At 40.2% G+C, this 17,566-nt stretch overlaps 1 protein-coding gene across 1 annotated transcript; it reads right to left on the minus strand.

Moving 5' to 3' along the window:
* Positions 1–5,352: 5,352 nt before the first annotated feature.
* Positions 5,353–15,433, minus strand: LOC149108722 (uncharacterized). The gene is made up of 5 exons (XM_089295001.1): positions 15,036–15,433; positions 13,630–13,755; positions 6,473–6,540; positions 5,999–6,182; positions 5,353–5,515 (listed from the first exon to the last, which is right to left on the minus strand). Exons 1-5 carry the CDS (start codon positions 15,421–15,423, stop codon positions 5,439–5,441), a joined length of 843 nt encoding a protein of 280 aa, XP_089151127.1. The 5' UTR covers positions 15,424–15,433; the 3' UTR covers positions 5,353–5,438.
* Between the last annotated feature and the right edge of the window lie 2,133 nt (positions 15,434–17,566).

Below are 17,566 nucleotides of genomic sequence, written 5' to 3' on the forward strand. Positions count from 1 at the left end.
TCTGATGACAATCATAGGCAGGCACACATGACGCCTACGGCTCGTAAAATTTGTGGCGTTTTTTTCACATTATTGTTGCGGAAGGGCTTTACATGCTGTGTTCTATAGAAGGTTTTTTTTTTTTTTTTCTTTTTTTTTTTAAAGTAGAGCAGAACGGTTTGACTATACTGTAGCAACTGTCATGTCAAAGGTCACACATATGTTGGTGTAAATGGTGTTGACACCATGTTTATGTTTTACTTGTTCGGTTTGCTTTGGCTCATTTAAAAATTTAATTTTGTCTGGCTTCGCCAGAGACTGGTGTTGCTTCTCTTCAAGAAGACTAAGGTACACATCAATTTGACTGGGTGTTTTGTTTCTTGAAATCGATGTTTGCGTTTATTCCTCCCTTTGTTTACTTTGTTCGTTATCTCATATTCTGGTACCACATGATTCAAATATAGATTCTAACGTATAAGTCTGTTGACTATTTTTCGTGTTCTATATGCTACTATGGTTTAGATCAGGTAAGATTTCATCAGTTGACGGTATTTGGTTAAATATCCCCCTAATGCGATCGCACTTCATATCGAACAACTCCTTTGCTACTGCGAGAAAGCTAATTTATGCAGCCTGCTCGATTCAGGCAGGCAGATTTCTTATTGGTTGAAATTAACAATGCCAAGTCCACGAGTCCAGCCGTGAGTTCGGGGGAGGAGCGCGGGCTCTTTTCCCGAACAGCGGCTGGTAATCGAGCCTATGTCGAGAACGACAATCTGTCCGTCCGTAAGGCCGCGTATTCTTTGTAAGACGTCACTGAGACGTGCAGGTTACAATACAGACATAACTAGAGACATGACCAACACCAGAAACCGTGTAAGAAAAACTTCTAGCGCCCAGGGTAAATACGAATCATACCAGACGCTATTGCAGACTTGGTGTAAAGTGTTTATTTTCAGCGCTCTCTACGGTGATTCAACCCGGGCTAACAAAGAAGCCGTGCAAGACCGAACAATCAGATAAACGAAAGTTTAAACGAAATTTTCAAGCAGACCTCCTCTCAGTTTCCTGGAAAACCCAGTACACTCAGACACTGTCCAGCTGCCTGAGCTGTGGCAGTGATAGAAAACACCAGAAACACATCGGAACAACGACTGACTCAAAGGAAACTCAATTTGGCCCGACATCAAATCCCGGGGGGGTACTCCAAGAAAAATTGGGTGGGGATCTGCGGTTTGCTTCCCAAAACCCTTACCGTAAACTTTCGAAAGTAACGAGCCCCCGAAAGTAGCGATCCCCCAAAAGTAACGTCAAAATTTGTGACCGTTATTAAATCCTGAAAGTAGCGAGCTCAACCCAGCGACCCCTCCCAAAGTAGCGAACCCACCCCCCCTCCCTTTCCGGTTTTTTATTCCGTAAAAAAGAGCTCATGCGTACCAACTTTAAATAATGTTTCTTGCTTCCCGAAAGTAACGAGGGTCGTTACTTTCGGAAGTTTACGCTACCCTATTTATGACCAAAATCGGCGATTTTCCATCGCCTATTTATGACCAGAAAAACTAGTTTATACAAAAAACATACCCAGTTGAAGACTAGAGTGCAAAAACCATACTGTATTTATGACCAAAATGGCCACAATCGATGCCCTATTTATGACCAAAATGGCTGAAAACCCAACCCTTTGGGGCCGCACTTACCTGTATAGACTATGTTAGGGAGTTCCCCCGATCATTGAATCAGCCTACTCACGAAAGATTTTTCAGTATGCGTCAAATGAACGAGGGGGGATTAGTGAAGTTTTCAGTTCATTCAAGTGAACAGCTAATAGTTAGAGAGGAATTGTGTCGAGTGACAACGTTAGCTGGAGACACATGCTTGAAAATTCTGGGCATTATGCTTTTGACATGTTTTGAGCGTCACCCACAAAACAACAGCATTATGCCTAAAAATTATGCTCGAGAGGTAGCATTATGCTCAACCGATCTTGGTTATATATGATGACATTTTCCATCCCTGCAGACAAAACACACCTCCATAAGTCAGAAACACAACATTTTATTGCATCAGTTACGACTTTACAAGCAATAAACAACAAGTAATCTGAAGTAATGCCCAAAAGCGCTCGATCAAAATGTCAAATGTCTTATTTCTATGGAACCCTCCATCGATAAGGATACTTCGATCAGTTTATGGCTTTGAAAAAAGCAACCAAGCTTTTGAATATGCTAAATCCTTACTAAAAGCACTTGAAAGTGAACATTTCTCATTACAGTTATTGAATTTTTTTCCTTATTATTATTATTATTATTATTAGTATTATTATTATTCTCTTTATGCTGAACAGATGCCCATTATGCTGGCATTATGCTCGATGCTTCGACTACAGCATTGTGCCCATAATGTATCCATAGACCCTAGACAACGTAACTTGACATTTCAAATGTCACTGAAATGTCTAAGGGCTTGTCAAAGGAGTTTTCAAAGGGCTTCAGTGTATGAAATCAAAGGTCAAACAAGAAAGGGTGAGTCTTGCGTCACTTTTTTGGGTTAAAATAAAAAACATGTCTTTCTTTTTCTAATTAGCGGTCAAATTTAGGGCCACGACCGCGTACTCGATCCTGTCGTATAATTTACACCCCCTAACGTTTTCGGATGAATAGGTTTAACGCCTATAATATTCGGATAAACATTTATATTGCCTAGTATTTTCGCGAAATTTCGATAGGCACACGTATAACGAAAAACTTCCCCTAAAATTTTCTAGTGAAAATATGGTCTCTCAATGTCCTCGAACTTTCGACAAGATCCATCAGGATAGCTAAAACTTTCGGATGACTCAAAAAAGGACCCTAGAATTTTCGAAACGACGAAAGTTCCCCTTAAAAATCCGAACAGATAAATATTTTTTAGGGCATCTCCAAATTAACTAAAAAGCCTTCTAGAACATAGAGAAATCCATTTACGACACTTCTGACGTCTTTGGAAAGATTCGGTCGTTGGGTGCCCCTGCCGGATGTCAATTTTAACAGCAGTCAGCACTCCACCTCCGGTCTTTCCTGTTCTATCCTTACGATAGATGTTATACCCAGTAAGTATTTCAGATGACAGCACTGTGTCGTTGAGCCATGTCTCGCAAATGGACACAACATCGTACGAGTGGCGGTAAACCAACTGTTGTAAAATAGTTAATTTGCATATTTTGCACGAAGGTTTACCATCAAGCGGAACGAAGGCTTTGACACTTCTTGCGTTTAAGTGACGGTGTTCATACGCCTGAAATGAAATGCGACATATTCGCCGTTTCCCAATGTTTGGTATCCCATAAATATGGGTTATTAACCACGCGTGAGGTCAAGATGGCTGGATATTGGCCAAGTTCTTTTTCCTGCGTGTTTATGGACCGAGACGGAGTCAAGTCGATCAACACGCAAAAAAAGAACGAGGCCGATGTCCAGCCATCTTGACCTCACGCTTGGTCAATAAAGGATTTATTATATGGAAAAGTGTTATTTTACACGACAGATGTAACGGAGGGTGTAGCTCAGGAAAACTGCTTCATTTGCTCAGCACTGGTTTATTTGGTGTCTTCTCTCTGTTGTATCCAGCAATCAATTAACTAACTCGAACGAAAATTGTCGTTTAAGGTCGCTCGCAGTACATCCACGCACTGAGCTGTGATTGGTCGGTTCGTGAATTCTTAAGAATGAATGAGAACACTGGAAACAGTGGTTTCTTTGATAGCCGAATGTGTGCTTCGAGCTCAACGTAAAAACCTAGGGTCTATGAATTGTTAACCCAAAACTAACTTCTAGATTGTAGATTTGGTACCAATCACAGTTGTGGTTTGACAAAATGCCTTTAAACCTAAGCTGAACGTGATCCTAATTTTATCAGCAGCAAGCGTAAAACAAAAGCTATATTATATGACAGAGTATATATTTGTGCGTGGGTAAGCTAACCACTAATTACACTGCAGAACGTACCATTGTCCGATGGTATCGGAAACTAGGATTTACGCAGTTCTTTGATCATACGCACACGTATTTAATCTAAGAAACTTACTATATAATCGAACACCTAAACCTACTAAGATAATCACGCAAGTTGTATTCTCAACAAGTAGAGCTAATACCAATACCCAAGCAAATTTCCTGGCTTTACAAATTGACCGTGGGAAAGTTTGCTAATATAGTAATTAGCTATACGAGTGAGTTAAAGTGACAAGGTGACTTTGTTCCTCGGTATTACAAACTTACAAACTTACAATCGGGAACTCCGCCTTACGATCACCTTGTTAATACGGTCACCCCGCTAATACGGTTTGGCCTGTCCCGATTGTGCTCGTAAAATGCTGGAAAGCTGCTCACTGGAATGCCAAAAAGTTGCTACCTAAATTATATTTCTTTATATTTTTACATAAACGTTAATTAAAAGCTTTATTTTGCTAATTGCTAACATCAGTCAAGAAAGATAGCTTGAAACTTAGCTTGAAAGAGTTGCTTTCAAATATAGACGAAATTTAAGGATGCTCTTAAGTCTAACGGAAAAAAAATATTAGGCCTGCGAAACGTTGTCAAGTGACAGGTTATGTGTTCAAACTTCAAAAGATTGAAGAATGTTAAAAAAAATTCCGCATAAATTGAAGTTTTCTAAGAAATCGCTGACTTTTTTGTGCTTGATATGTGCTCTAAAACTATATTTTGCTAAAAAGTTGCTCAGAAAGTCAAAACTTGCTCGAGGTTGCTAGAACCGCAAAAAGTTGCTCCAAACGCCAAAAGTTGCTCCAAAGTTGCCGAATAGTTCAACATGCACGCTTAAGAGATATAAGAGGCCAATCTTACCCCATTTATGACTAATCACGCACGTTATTTCATCGGTTGACATTACATTTTTTTTCGGTAGCTGGAAGCATACTTGAGAAAATCTTGATAGGCAGAAAGTAACAATTTCCAATTTTCAAAACCGCGCGTGTTGCGAAAAATTTTTGAAGGATAATAAACATAATAGCCTCCATTTGGTGCGAAAAGATGCTCGCACATTTGTCCTTGGACATTATCTGTTCCTCAAAGCTCACAGTTTTCCGTGAGCGTAGAAAACTGTTCGCCTCTTGAAACAGATAATGTTCGCGGACAAATATCTGAGAGTATTTCCGCGCCAAATATAATAAAGGCTATTTTATAATTCATCAAATATTTTCGTTCGCACGCGATTGGTCTAAACGCGTCATGTGACAGAGTATGTCCTAGCTAAAACGGGCGAATATCCGGTGATATTCCCTGATTTTAAAAAGATCTCACGTCTTGCGAAAAGTATTTGAAGGACAGTAAACACGATAGCTTCCATTTGACTTAACTAATATTCTCGGATATTTGTACTTGGACATTAACTGTTCCTCAAAGATCACAGTTTTCGCTTTTCGCTTCTCGGAACAGATAACGTCCAAGGGCAAATATCGGAGCTTATTTTCGCCCCAAATGGAGGCTATTTTTATGTATCTTTTCCTTTCTTTCTTTTTTCTCTTTCCCAGATGTAGATTCTGTGGAAAAAAAGAAAAGCCTATGTATCACAAAATGTGTTGAGAATTAAAATACATTTGCATTGGGTGCCAAAGTTTATGTACCATCCTACGGAATTGCTAATACCCAACAGCGGCAATACTATTAATTGAACCAAAACGGCGAGGTTCCATGTTAGTCCCCGCTCAAAAAATGAAACTACAACGTTCCAGATAAGGCTAATGTTCCGCTTTCCGAGATACGACTATGCGCAGAATTCTCTGCTAATACCCGCATAGTCCCGGGATTGGGAGGCGAGGATTGACATTGACTGGTGCATTGGAAAGACAGTTTTGTTCGCCTGCCTTGCTAGTAGGTAGTATAGGAACTGCAATCTCCCGTTTAGTTTTCCGTCAATGCAGATTGGGAAATTTATCACAATCTCCTAGACACTTCAGGGTGTTGACTTCTGGCACCGGATAGTATGGAAACATGTCACCACAGTAAAATATGACGAAGATTACCTCTGTCAGAGCCTTGCTTTGTTGTCTGGCTGTGCGGTTCTCTAGGGTGCGCCTGTGAAACGCTCCCGTGGGGACTATCCAGACGTTGTATCGCGGACTCTGTCTCCCCAATTTCAGCTGCCAGTCGGTCGTCATTTGCGTGAACTGAGCCAACCGATTTGTGTGAGGTTTCTACCAAACTAATCTGCAATTAAACTAACAAATTAAGAATCTTCGCTGATATTCTCAAAAAGGAAAGTACATTTTTTGCTGACAAAATGCATCTGAGGTGTACCTAGCTGAATGCAAACAAAACTGGTCATACTCGGAAATGGTCAAAACTAAACTTACTAACGGGCGTCTTTGTTATGCATCAGGTCTAGTTTAAAGTTGAAATAGGGACTCAAAAGAAGTAAACAATATCAGAATAGCAAACTAATTATATTTTTTTTGCAAAAAACAAAAATAATTGTAGAAACATTAGATGTTACTCACTGGGCTTTTGAAGTCTTTCCTGGTGTCCTGGATGCGTCTGGGAGATTGATCGCTGGAGGAGTTCGACACTGTGAAGAAAAGATAGGTTTTTGTTTTTCACTTGTGTTACACGTTTTTGCAGATCAACCCTTGACATACTAAATTGTTTCTACACGCACAAATTTAATTTTACTCGAAGAATTTTGAGGCTACGTCTACACTGCGCCGGAGAAATTTGAACGCATCTTCATTTCTACGGTTAGGCCTATCGTCCACACTAATCGGTCCGCACGAAAACGGAGCTTTTCAAAAACGCTCTCCAAACCGGAGGAATTCGTTCTCAAATTTCTCCAGCGTAGTGTGGATGGGGCCTGAAACCTCAGTTCAATGAAAAATATGAAAGCGCCATGCGCTCTATTTCACTCACGTGGCCAGCAGTCATACACATTCATTGGAACAAAAGAAAGTGTTTAGATAAGACAAGAGTTCAGCTCCTACAGGATTGGTTAGGTACACCAACATGGCCCCCATTTCATTGTTTTTGGCTACCAATATGGCTGCTGTGACGTCATGTGAAAACACTCTATGAGGTACAGGTAAAGTCTGTGTCGGGCAAAGTGGTCCATACCGCCGGAGCTTACTCACGTTTCCTGGCATGATGCGACCAGGGGCCCGTTTCTCGAAAGCTCCGGGAACTTTTCGGGCCCGGAAAGCCATTTTTAACTAGTCTGTATCTAAAATCAGAGAGGTGTATACGCCTAAAACTTTTTGTATGAAGAGAACCTCGCTCTATATTAAGAATATGTGAATGAAACAGTTCTGTAATCATAAGGTCTGAGATTTTGCTAAGGCTTTCCGGGTGTGAAAAAGTTTCGGGACCTTCAAGAAAAGAGCCCCAGGAGTATTTCTAGCTCTCTAGCATCCCGGAATGTGAGTCGACCATTTCAGGGTTATCCCCAGCTTAATTTTGCTGGTACTCACTTTTGTACCACACCTGGGTAGAGAGAGGCACTGTAAGGGGAGCAGGGATGGCGCAGTGGTTAGAGCACTCGCCTCCCATCAATGTTGCTCGGGTTTGATTCTGGCCCGGTGCCATATGTGAGTTGAGTTTGCTGTTAGTTCTCGCCTTGCTTCAAGGGGTTTTCTCCGGGTTCTCCGCTTTTCCTGCCTCCACAAAACCCAACACCTCCAAATTCCAATTCGATCAGTAGAGGGTAGAGGACGTGAACGAATTGGAATTTGGAGATGTTGGTCGGAAAATAATTGATACGCGACTCGGGCAATTTCTGCAACTTCCGAAAACACACGTGATATTGGCCTCACGCGATTACCCATGTTTATTACATCCATTTTGAAATCACGGGTGATCTTGCAATCTGATTGGCTCTCAGTGGCGCAGTTTATTCACCAATCGCACTATTTTTGCCACTACTAAACAAAACAACGAATCAGATTTCACGGTTTGTTTAAAGTAAACAATCACATTGCAGGAAAGCGAGCACTTTTGTTTGTTCTAAATCGCATCTTTTTCTGTTCTGCGTAAAAACCGACCACTTGATGAATAAAATATTGGTACTGACCAAAATCTCATATTGCGCGGTTTCAAAATGGATTTAGTAAAGTGATAGTTGAACTAAGTGGAGTGTAATTTTGGTCTGGAATTATACGTGATTTCAAATAGAACTCTTGCTGCACGTTCGTTCGGCTTTGAAATCACGTGTATGATTTCAGACAAATTACACTCCACTAAGTTCAAAATTGTAAGACACGAGGTCGAATTGAACTAATCGCATCAATAACAAATATCGAGATTAAGGTGTTTTGAGAACTTTGTTTCAACGAAAAAGTCAGTAGCATTTTCCATAAGTTTCAAAAACTGTATGGAACATGAGAAAGAGGATAACTGACGTGTGAATGGCGGAGGTGTCTAATCTCAGGTATCCAATTATAAAAAGTTGTAATTGGACCCCGCGTGATCGCGCGCCGATTATGTGACAAACATGGGCGCGGAGCCGGAACCAATCGCGACCAAGATCGATTAAGATGCAAATGACAAAAACACACTTACCATCTCCAAACTCCAGCTTCTTTTTAACTTCTGAAGGAAGCGAATCCACTTCAGCCGTACGCGCTGCAGTCTCGGGTGTTAAGTCCCGCCTATCTTTCTCATTTGTCGTACTTGTATCCTCTGTGAATGTGTATGTAGAGAGAATTATTACTGATATTTAACATGTATCAGTGTTACGTGTCAGAACAAATCCGTAATGAGATGAATAAGATATCACATATTCGAATACACCTCAAACATGAAACTGGTTTTCACTATCGCATAAGCATAAGCAATATATACGTATCATATACGCAGACGCAGTGAGGTCATTTTTTAAAAGCAGCGCCTTTTGTTCGGAAATTGTCAAACGATAGGAACTAATTACCAAAAAATAAATCTTACTTCTATCTGCTAAGACGCTAATGAAAGCTTCAAAGGCTTCCAAGTATTGGAAAGAATGTATTATTATAAACAGTCGTCTCTCTCTTTGCACTTTTTCAAATTTCAGGTGCGACTCGATTGAAACTACATTTGACATTACAAAGGGGTAGAACTGAACGATAAAGCTACTGAAGCTAAGTTGAACATGAGTCCATTAAATAGCCTGGCAACAAGTCCGAAACAAGGATGGTATGAACGGACGTGAAAAGTTATACAAAGGATCTGGTGTTTTGCGAGCTACAAGTTTGAGAGCTGTCAGTTTTGAGTTGCTCGGTTCTATGTTCGACCTTGAACTTGTATTAAAAAAAAAAAAAGACCAGAGGAACTGCTCACTCAAAGTGAGCGGCCGCGAAGCGTTTTACTGCCCTAAACAATTATACCAAAACACCCTGTTAATGGGTTATCCATAATCTTATACTTTTCAGCAGATACCTTTTTCCGACCGGCTTTTACATTATGGTTTTTTGCGTTATAATACCACCTCGATATAAACTCAGTTTCTGCGTGACTAAGAAATTACGGCTTCTCAGAAAAAAATTGGGGAAAATCCTCAGTACAAATTAACTCCACATGAAAAGCAATATGTGCTGTACTCGACCAGCCGAGACAGATTTTCATTCACTCTTCCTTCGTTCAATAATATTATTTCCTTTTAAACATGCCATTAACAGAGTATACTTTGCTGTTCATGCCATCGATTGATTTCCTGGCCAGCATAGCAAGATGAAGAAAGAAGCTATTAATGGAGAAAAGACAGTCTAACTGTCCATTGTGATCAAATTATTCGGGTAAATTAACAAACTACTTTATCAGGCTCACCCTCGATCTTCAAGCCGCTGTCTGTCTCAGCGTTCCCAGGGGAATGTCTAAAAAAGATAAACAGAAGAAAAGCAAGTAAATTCATGAGATTAAGACGATGCCGACCACGAAGAATGAAATTTGTTCCCTGCAATACTTCTTCCTTTATTTGCTTTTATTCAACACCAGGACTATGTCTCTATCACATACTCAATGGTGTAGGTCCGTATACGCTTGATAACGCAACCTCTAACCTGTCAACCTGTCAACCGGCCAGTGTAAAACGCAGACTACGGAGTGCTGACTGCAGACCGAAGGTAAATGCAGACTGAGGGTAAGTGCAAACTGCAGACCAGGAGACCAGACCAGAAAGTCTGCACTCCGGTTAGCCTGTATAGCGCTCCATCTAGCCTGAATATCACTCGCCTGAATACCGCTCCATTTAAGTCTGATAACGCTCAAGCTAGCCTGTTTACGGTTAGCTCTAAGTGTCCTCATTGAGGGAAATGGTGCCGATACGATTCTGTTAAAAAGTCTGCAGTCTGCATTTTGCCCCCGCTCTGCAAACTGCAGTCCGCAGTCTTCGTTTTACACTGACCGTCTTTCAACTTGCCCATTCCCCCTCCGCTTGTTCTCTCGCCGCTTGACTTTTCGCTTGCTCGACTGACTCAAACCAGACTGCTAGGCTCTATGCTATTTTCTGTATAGAACTGTTTTCTGAAACTAGACTTTGTCCGACACTACCTTTCTGTATCCAGATATGTTAACGGATACCAACTAACGGTGAAAAAACCTAACAAAAAAGGAAGGAGGTAATCCCAGTGTACTGGCGTTAGCTAGCTGACATTACAGCTTATTATAAGATAGGTACTGCGAGCATTAATCAAATAAAAGATCAAATTGCAGACTACAACTACACGTTTTACAGTGATCATCGCCTGGGGGACTCCTATATAAAAAATAGACGGGGGTGCTCGTCGGAAATTTTGAAAAAACCCTTAAAAGGTACCAAGATCCCTTTTTGTGGGCGTGGCTTGAAATGTTTTTCACCCCTTAGAGGTACCAACATAATTCTGAGACAAAATTAAAAGTCAGTTGATTTTCAAACATCTCTTGTCATATTTTCTGCGGCGCAAAGTCCTAAAAGGTACCGCAAAAGCTCCGCAGTGGACCTTGTGAGGCTGAACACCCTAAAAGGTACTATAACCGTTTTTTGAATCCCTAAAAGAGACGAAGAGCACCCCCGTCCTTTTCTTTGTGGGGCACCCCCACCCCCCCCCCTCCCGAGGATTGTCGCTGCTATTGTAATTGATTTTCCATTGTTATTCGCAAAAATCTTATTTGGCAATATAAATAAAGCTATGGAACGGAATGCTTCGTTAAATATAAACTAGAAGAACTAAAGGCATGGAATATCGGCATCAACGGTGTCGCGTATATAGATTAACTCTGAACATTTCCGTTTACGACTGTGGTGAAGTTTAAAACGTGATTCCACGATCACTAACCAATTAAACCGATGGTCAAAAAAAATATAACTTCAGTGTAGAACGCGTGATTTTTAAAGCATATATAGTATTTTCGTGACAAATGAATCAGGAAAACAGTGATAGGTAGTCTTGATTATGTGGAACAGAAGTCACAAGCCTACACTCATGTTTGTGATTGAATAAATTGACGTTTCAACTAAGTTTCGTGATAATTCCTGACAAACCGTAGTCTAGGCGAACCTCTATAAGGCGCTTAATAGGCTTCGACTGTATGTAGATAAAATATTTCATAAGCACGTTTTCTGTGACTGTTGATTGGAGTCTCTTGAATCGAAGAATCGAAGGGTCGCTCGGAGCTAGAGTATTTGAAGTATTTCTTTAGAGTTACTCATACCCAGAGTGTAGATATCTGCTGTAAGTCGTTTCGTTGTCTTTTCTTTTGTCACAGTTCTATTGATTTTCATTTAGCTTGTCATTCTGCGTTTTTCTCTTTTCATTCCTGCAATCATCAATTCATTTTTAGTTTTTTACAGCAAGCGGTGTACTAGCGGCTCTGCCCACAAGTCGATAAATCTCTTTGAATCCTGTTGACTGTTTTGTGGCTCACTTTGGTTAACCTGGCGAACTCTGGTGTAAGCAAACTTTATTGTCGACTTATCAAAAACGATATCTGTAATTACTGAGTCTTGAAACGAACTCAGTTAAGGGCCCATCAACCGATCTTTTCGAGCCGTTGCTAAGGAAAATTTATTCTCATATAACCTCATCATTTTTAGTTAGTTCAGAATTATTTCATGTGTTTTAACTTTTTCATGATCAGTAACACTAGTGATGACGTCATCAGGCCACGCCCATGGTCATGTGACTAATACTGAAAAAACGCAAAGGCTCCCAGGCAAATTACTTTATCGGATTTTTTTCATTGATTTAATATTTTAATTTAAATCCTCATTACGCTATGCATATATTTTGTTTCATTTTTGAAAGGTCAGATTTTGGGAGAATCTTAAAATCTTAAAATATTCGTAATTTTTTGGAAAAAGCATGATTTTGAAAAAGGAATGCATAGCTATCTTTCCAACGTTGGCTTTAATCGAAATCCGTCGTAAAAGGCTGGATTTAATGAAAAACCGCGTTTCCTTTAGCATTTAAAGAAACGGGAAGTGCGCCCGATATATATATTGGAAGTTACCCTATCAGCGCGTGCGCAATTTACACTACCAGCGCACTTCGGTAAGATCTCTTTCTATTGCTCTTGTTTTTCCGTCTTTTCCTTATTTTGTCTTTGCTTGTACTTTTTTTACTTTGCATTTTGTGAAACACAAAGAAAAAGATCTAAAATGTAAGCGAATTTGCAAGTTATTGAGTTGTTTTTATTTTCCGCGCTCAGGCTGACGTAAGTAACCGGAAGTGAAATTTCACCTCCTTAGCAACGTGCGCAAGCGCGCGCATAAATCGGTTAATGGGCCCTTAAGGCGACGAAATACCAGATACAAAAACTCTCAACTTGTCGCGCAACATTGTTTCCTTGCAAGTTTTGAGTCGATGTTGTGCGTTTTTCACCTTGCGTGATCAACTTGTCTCGCAACAAAAAAAAATTGTTGCGGGTTGAAGAAAGTTGTTGCAAAAAGTAGAGCGCGGGTCTACTTTAAGTAACAAATTTTGGCTTTGTTGCTCGTTCTTCATCAACCCAAAACTTGCAACGAAACAATGTTGCGCGAGAAGTTGATGGTTTTTGTATCTCGTATTTAGCCGCCATTAGCATAGAATGGCACACTATCTAACCCTCACCTTTTTTCTTCGTCCGTGGTGTCTATAAGAAACAAATACAAGTTATCATCAGTAGAAGTATGAACTGGCAAAATTATTTTGATATAAGCCATGGGAGGAGTTATGAGAGTAGGCCCCGAGAGGAGACTCTTATATAAAAAAGACGGAGGTGCTCGTCGAACCTTTTCATTATTAAGGCAGTTTTGGCACCTGTTATGTCCACATGGGAGCTTCTGTGGTAAGTTTCAGAGTATTGAGCCGAAACTATAGGAGATATTTGACAATCAACTGAGTCTTTATCGTTATTAAAAATGATAAAAGTGTCAGTTAATTCGTTGTTTTAGAATTGGTACCTCTTAACGGTGAAAACATTTCAAGCCACACCCGCAAAGCAAGGTCTTGGTACCTCTTAGGGATTACTTATCAAAATTTCCGACGTGCAACCCCGTTCTTTTTATATGCAAATGGCGTAGGTGTCCAACTACAGGCAACTAATTACAAAAAGTTGTAATTGGATACCCACGTGATCGCGGGCCCATTACGTAACAAACAGGCGCGCGGAGAACCAGTCAAGATCAAGAATTTCATTTATTTTTCGATTAAGATGCAAATGACAAAAACACTCTTACCATCTTTAAACTCCGGCTTCTTTTTAGCGTCTGAAGCATGTGAACCCTCTTTTGCCGGACGCGCTGCAGTCTCAGGTGTTAACCCTGGCCTATCTTTCTCATTTGTCGTCTCGTCTGATGTATCCTCTGTGAATGTATATGTAGAGAGAATTCTTACTGATATTTGACATATATCAGTGTTATGTGTCACAAACAAATCCATAATGAGATGAAGACATTATTACATACTTAAATACACTTCAAACTTGAAAAGCTGGTTTTCACTATCGCGTTAACACAAGAATGAGCAGTATATACGCAAACGCAGTGAGGTCATTTTAAGCAGCGCCTTTTGTTTGGAAACTGTCCTAGCAATAGGCCTATTACCAAAAAATAAATCTTACTGCATGTGTTGGCTGGCTTCTTCTTATGAATACAGAAGCAAAAACCGACACAACGTAGAATGATTTTTTGAAGGGGTACTATATTTCGGCTGGCCAAACCAGCCTTCTTCAGGTACAATGGAAGATTTTACATTGGTGCGTGTTTTTATGTAGCCGATCTTTACGTAATACCGGAAATACGCAAAAGTAATTGATAGTGTAAATTGAAGATAAGCATACGGTAAAATAAAACAACATGATTAAAGAACATAATAAAAGAAAACAAATGGAAACAATTAATATGTTTCTTCGCGGATGTTCAGACCATTAGGATCAATTGTTCCGCCTTTTTGAATTAAAAAAGCTTCCCTGGCCCTACGGATAGAGTCTCGGTCAGAAACGATTTTTTCGATGGGGATTAATTGCATGTCGTCAGCAGTGTGGTTAGGAGAGGACAGGAAATGTTCGGCGGCTGTAGTAGGTTTAGATTTGTTGTTAGGGTTATCTATGGTACGGCGCTGTTCATTAAATCGGTCTTAAACAATTACACCAAAACACCCTGTTAATGGATTATCCATAATCCTATGCTTTTCAGCAGATACCTTTTTCCGACCGGCTTTAACATTATTTTTTTGCGTTATAATACCACCTCGATATAAACTCGGTTTCTGCATGCCCAAAAGATTACGGCGTCTCAGAAAATAATTGGAGAAAATCTTCAGTACAAATTAACTCCACATGAAAAGCAATTCGTGCTGCACTCGACCAGCAGACATTTTTTTCGTCAAGTTTTAAAAAACCGCTTCTCACGCTTCTTTTTCGTATAAGTTTTCCTTCGTTCAATAATATTATTTCCTTTTTAACATGCCATTAACAGAGTATACTTTACTGTTCATGCTATCGATTGATTTCCTGGCCAGCATAGCAAGATGAGGAAAAAGGCTATTAATGGAAAAAAGACAGTCTGTTAATATCAACAAGAACCAACTGTCCATTGTGATCAAATTATTCGGGGAAATTAACAAACTACTATATCAGGCTCACCTTCGATCTTCAAGTCACTGGCTGCTTCCTCGTCTACAATGACATCGTAATGGTTACCAATTTTGCAAACGCAAATAGTTTTTTCCACTTTTTTCTGTGTTTTCGGGAGGATGGAACGAGTACTGACTTGACCATCCTGAACTAGCAGAATCGATATAGAAGTTTTCAAAGCATTGGCTACAACATTCGGTATCAAGTCAACCAAGTTTAAATTGTAGTCTTTGTTCTTGAAATAAGCGTTGAGGTCTTCTTCTTTGATAGCGTCAAAGTCTGAATAGAATTGCTTATTTTCTGACAATTCGTTTTTGATCGTAGTTATAAGCGATTCTACGCTGTAATCACCTTGGTCATCTTTCTCCCTCAGCCCAAGGCTAAATGCGTGAAGCATGCAATGTCCGTCTCCCGGGACAGGTATTCTTCGTTTCCCAAGGTTCCCTACATAGTCGTCGATAATTTTACTCTCGTCTTCCTCATGGTTCCCAGGGAAATGTCTAAAAAAGATAAACAGAAGAAAAGCAAGTAACTTCATGAGATTGAGACGGTGCCGACCACGAGGAATGTAACTTGTTCCCTGCAATACTTTTTTTCCTTTATTTGCTTTTATTGAACACCAGGGCTACGTCTCTATCATATACACAGTGAAGTGGGTCCGTATACGCTTGATGACGTAACCTCTAACTCAGTTAATTAGTATCGAGAGGAGAAACAGACGTGGATCTTTTTAGATTACCAACGGTCGAAGGGCCCAGATAAGCGAAACTGGAGGAGGAACAACAGGAAAAGGTGGGAAAAGGGACAACACCCTCTTCTGTAACAGACGTGCATGTTAAAGATAACTCTGCCCACCAAGTCTGGGAACCATTAAAGACTGATCAACTAATCCTGTCGGCCTTTAAACCGGTCAGTGTAAAACGAAGACTGCGGAGTACAGACTGCAGACCGAGGGTAACATGCAGACTGAGGGTAAGGGCAAACTGTAGACCAGGAGACCAGACCAGAAAGTCTGCAGTCCGGTTAGCCTGTATAGCGCTCCATCTAACCTGAATATCACTCGTCTGAACACCGCTTCATTTGAGCCTGATAACGTTCCAGCTAGCCTGTTTACGGTTAGCTCTCAATGTCCTCATTCAGGGAAATGGTGACACGATTCTGTTAAAAATTCTGCAGTCTGAGTTTTCCCCCGCTCTGCAAAATGCAGTCCGCACTTTTCGTTTTACACTGACCGCCTCTCAACTTGCCCATTCCCCCCCCCCCCCCGCTCGTTTTCTCGCCGCTTGACTTTTCGCTCGCTCGACTGACTCAAACCAGACTGCTAGCTTTAAGTTATTTTCTGCATAGAGCTGTTTTCTGCAACTAGACTTTGTCCGACATTACCTTTCTGTATCCAGATATGTTAACGGATACCAACTAATTAACGGTAAAAAAAAAACCCTACCAAAAAGGGAAGGAGGTAATCAAATGTACTAGCGTTAGCTAGCTGACATTCATGATAAAGTAGGTACTGCGAGCATTAATCAAATAAAAGATCAAATTGCAGGCTACAACTATACTTTTTACAGTGATCATCGCCCGGGGAACTCCCATATAAAAAAGACGGGGGTACCCCTAAGATCCCTTTTTGTGGGCGCGGCATGAAATCAAATATCTCCTGTCATATTTTCTTGGGCTTACTATCCTAAACGGTATCGCAAAAGTTCTCGCAGTGGACCTTTTGAGGTTGAATACCCTAAGTGGTAACAAAAACTTTCTATGTGGGAGTCCTCCCCCCGCGAGGATCGTCCCTGCTGTATTTGGTAATAGGAAAAACCTATAGAACGAAATGGTTCGTTAAATATAAACTAGAAGAACTAAAGGCACGCTTAAAAATACTGGAATATCAGCATCAACAACGTCGTGTATATAGATTAACTCTAAACATTTTCGTTTAACACCGTGGTTAAGTTTAAAACTTGATTTCACAATCACTAAGCAATTAAACCGATGGTTAAAAAAATATAACTTCAGTGTAGAGCACGTGATTTTTAAAGGATGTATAGTATTTTTGTGACGAGCGAATCAGTGAAAACAGTGATAGGTAGTCTTAATTATGTGGAACAGAAGTCACAAGCCTACACTCATGTTTGTGATTGAGTAAATTGACGTTTCAACTAAGTTTCGTGATTATTCCTAACAAACCTTAGTCTAGACGAACCTCTACTAAGCGCTTAACAGGGGTTCGACTGTATGTAGATGAAATATATCATAGGCACGTTTTCTGTGGCTGTTGATTGGAGTCTCGTGAATCGAAGAATCGAAGGGTCGCTCGGAGTTAGAGTATTTGGAGTATTTCTTTAGAGTTACTCATACCCAGAGTGTAGATATTTGATGTAAGTCGTTTCGTTGCCTTTTGTTTTATTACAGTTCTATTGATTTTCATTTAGCTTGTCATTCTGCGTTTTTTTCTTTTTACTCCTGCAATCGTCAATTCATTTTTATTCTTTTACCGCAAGCGATGTACTAGCGGCTCTACCCACCAGTCGATAAACCTCTTT

This window comes from Orbicella faveolata, unplaced genomic scaffold (assembly GCF_042242905.1).
Source record: "Orbicella faveolata isolate gen_17 unplaced genomic scaffold, um_ofav_v1 contig_25, whole genome shotgun sequence".
In the NCBI taxonomy this organism is placed as follows: domain Eukaryota; kingdom Metazoa; phylum Cnidaria; class Anthozoa; order Scleractinia; family Merulinidae; genus Orbicella; species Orbicella faveolata.

Excerpts from the sequence above, each read along its gene's own strand:
- LOC149108722 (XM_089295001.1), bottom strand. The coding sequence starts at position 15,423 with ATGCTTCACGCATTTAGCCTTGGGCTGAGGGAGAAAGATGACCAAGGT. Across the intron at positions 6,541-13,629 it reads GAAGCCGGAGTTTAAAGATG|TGTCGAACTCCTCCAGCGAT; the intron begins GTAAGAGTGTTT and ends TTTTCTTCACAG. Across the intron at positions 6,183-6,472 it reads GGAAAGACTTCAAAAGCCCA|ATTAGTTTGGTAGAAACCTC; the intron begins GTGAGTAACATC and ends GTTTAATTGCAG.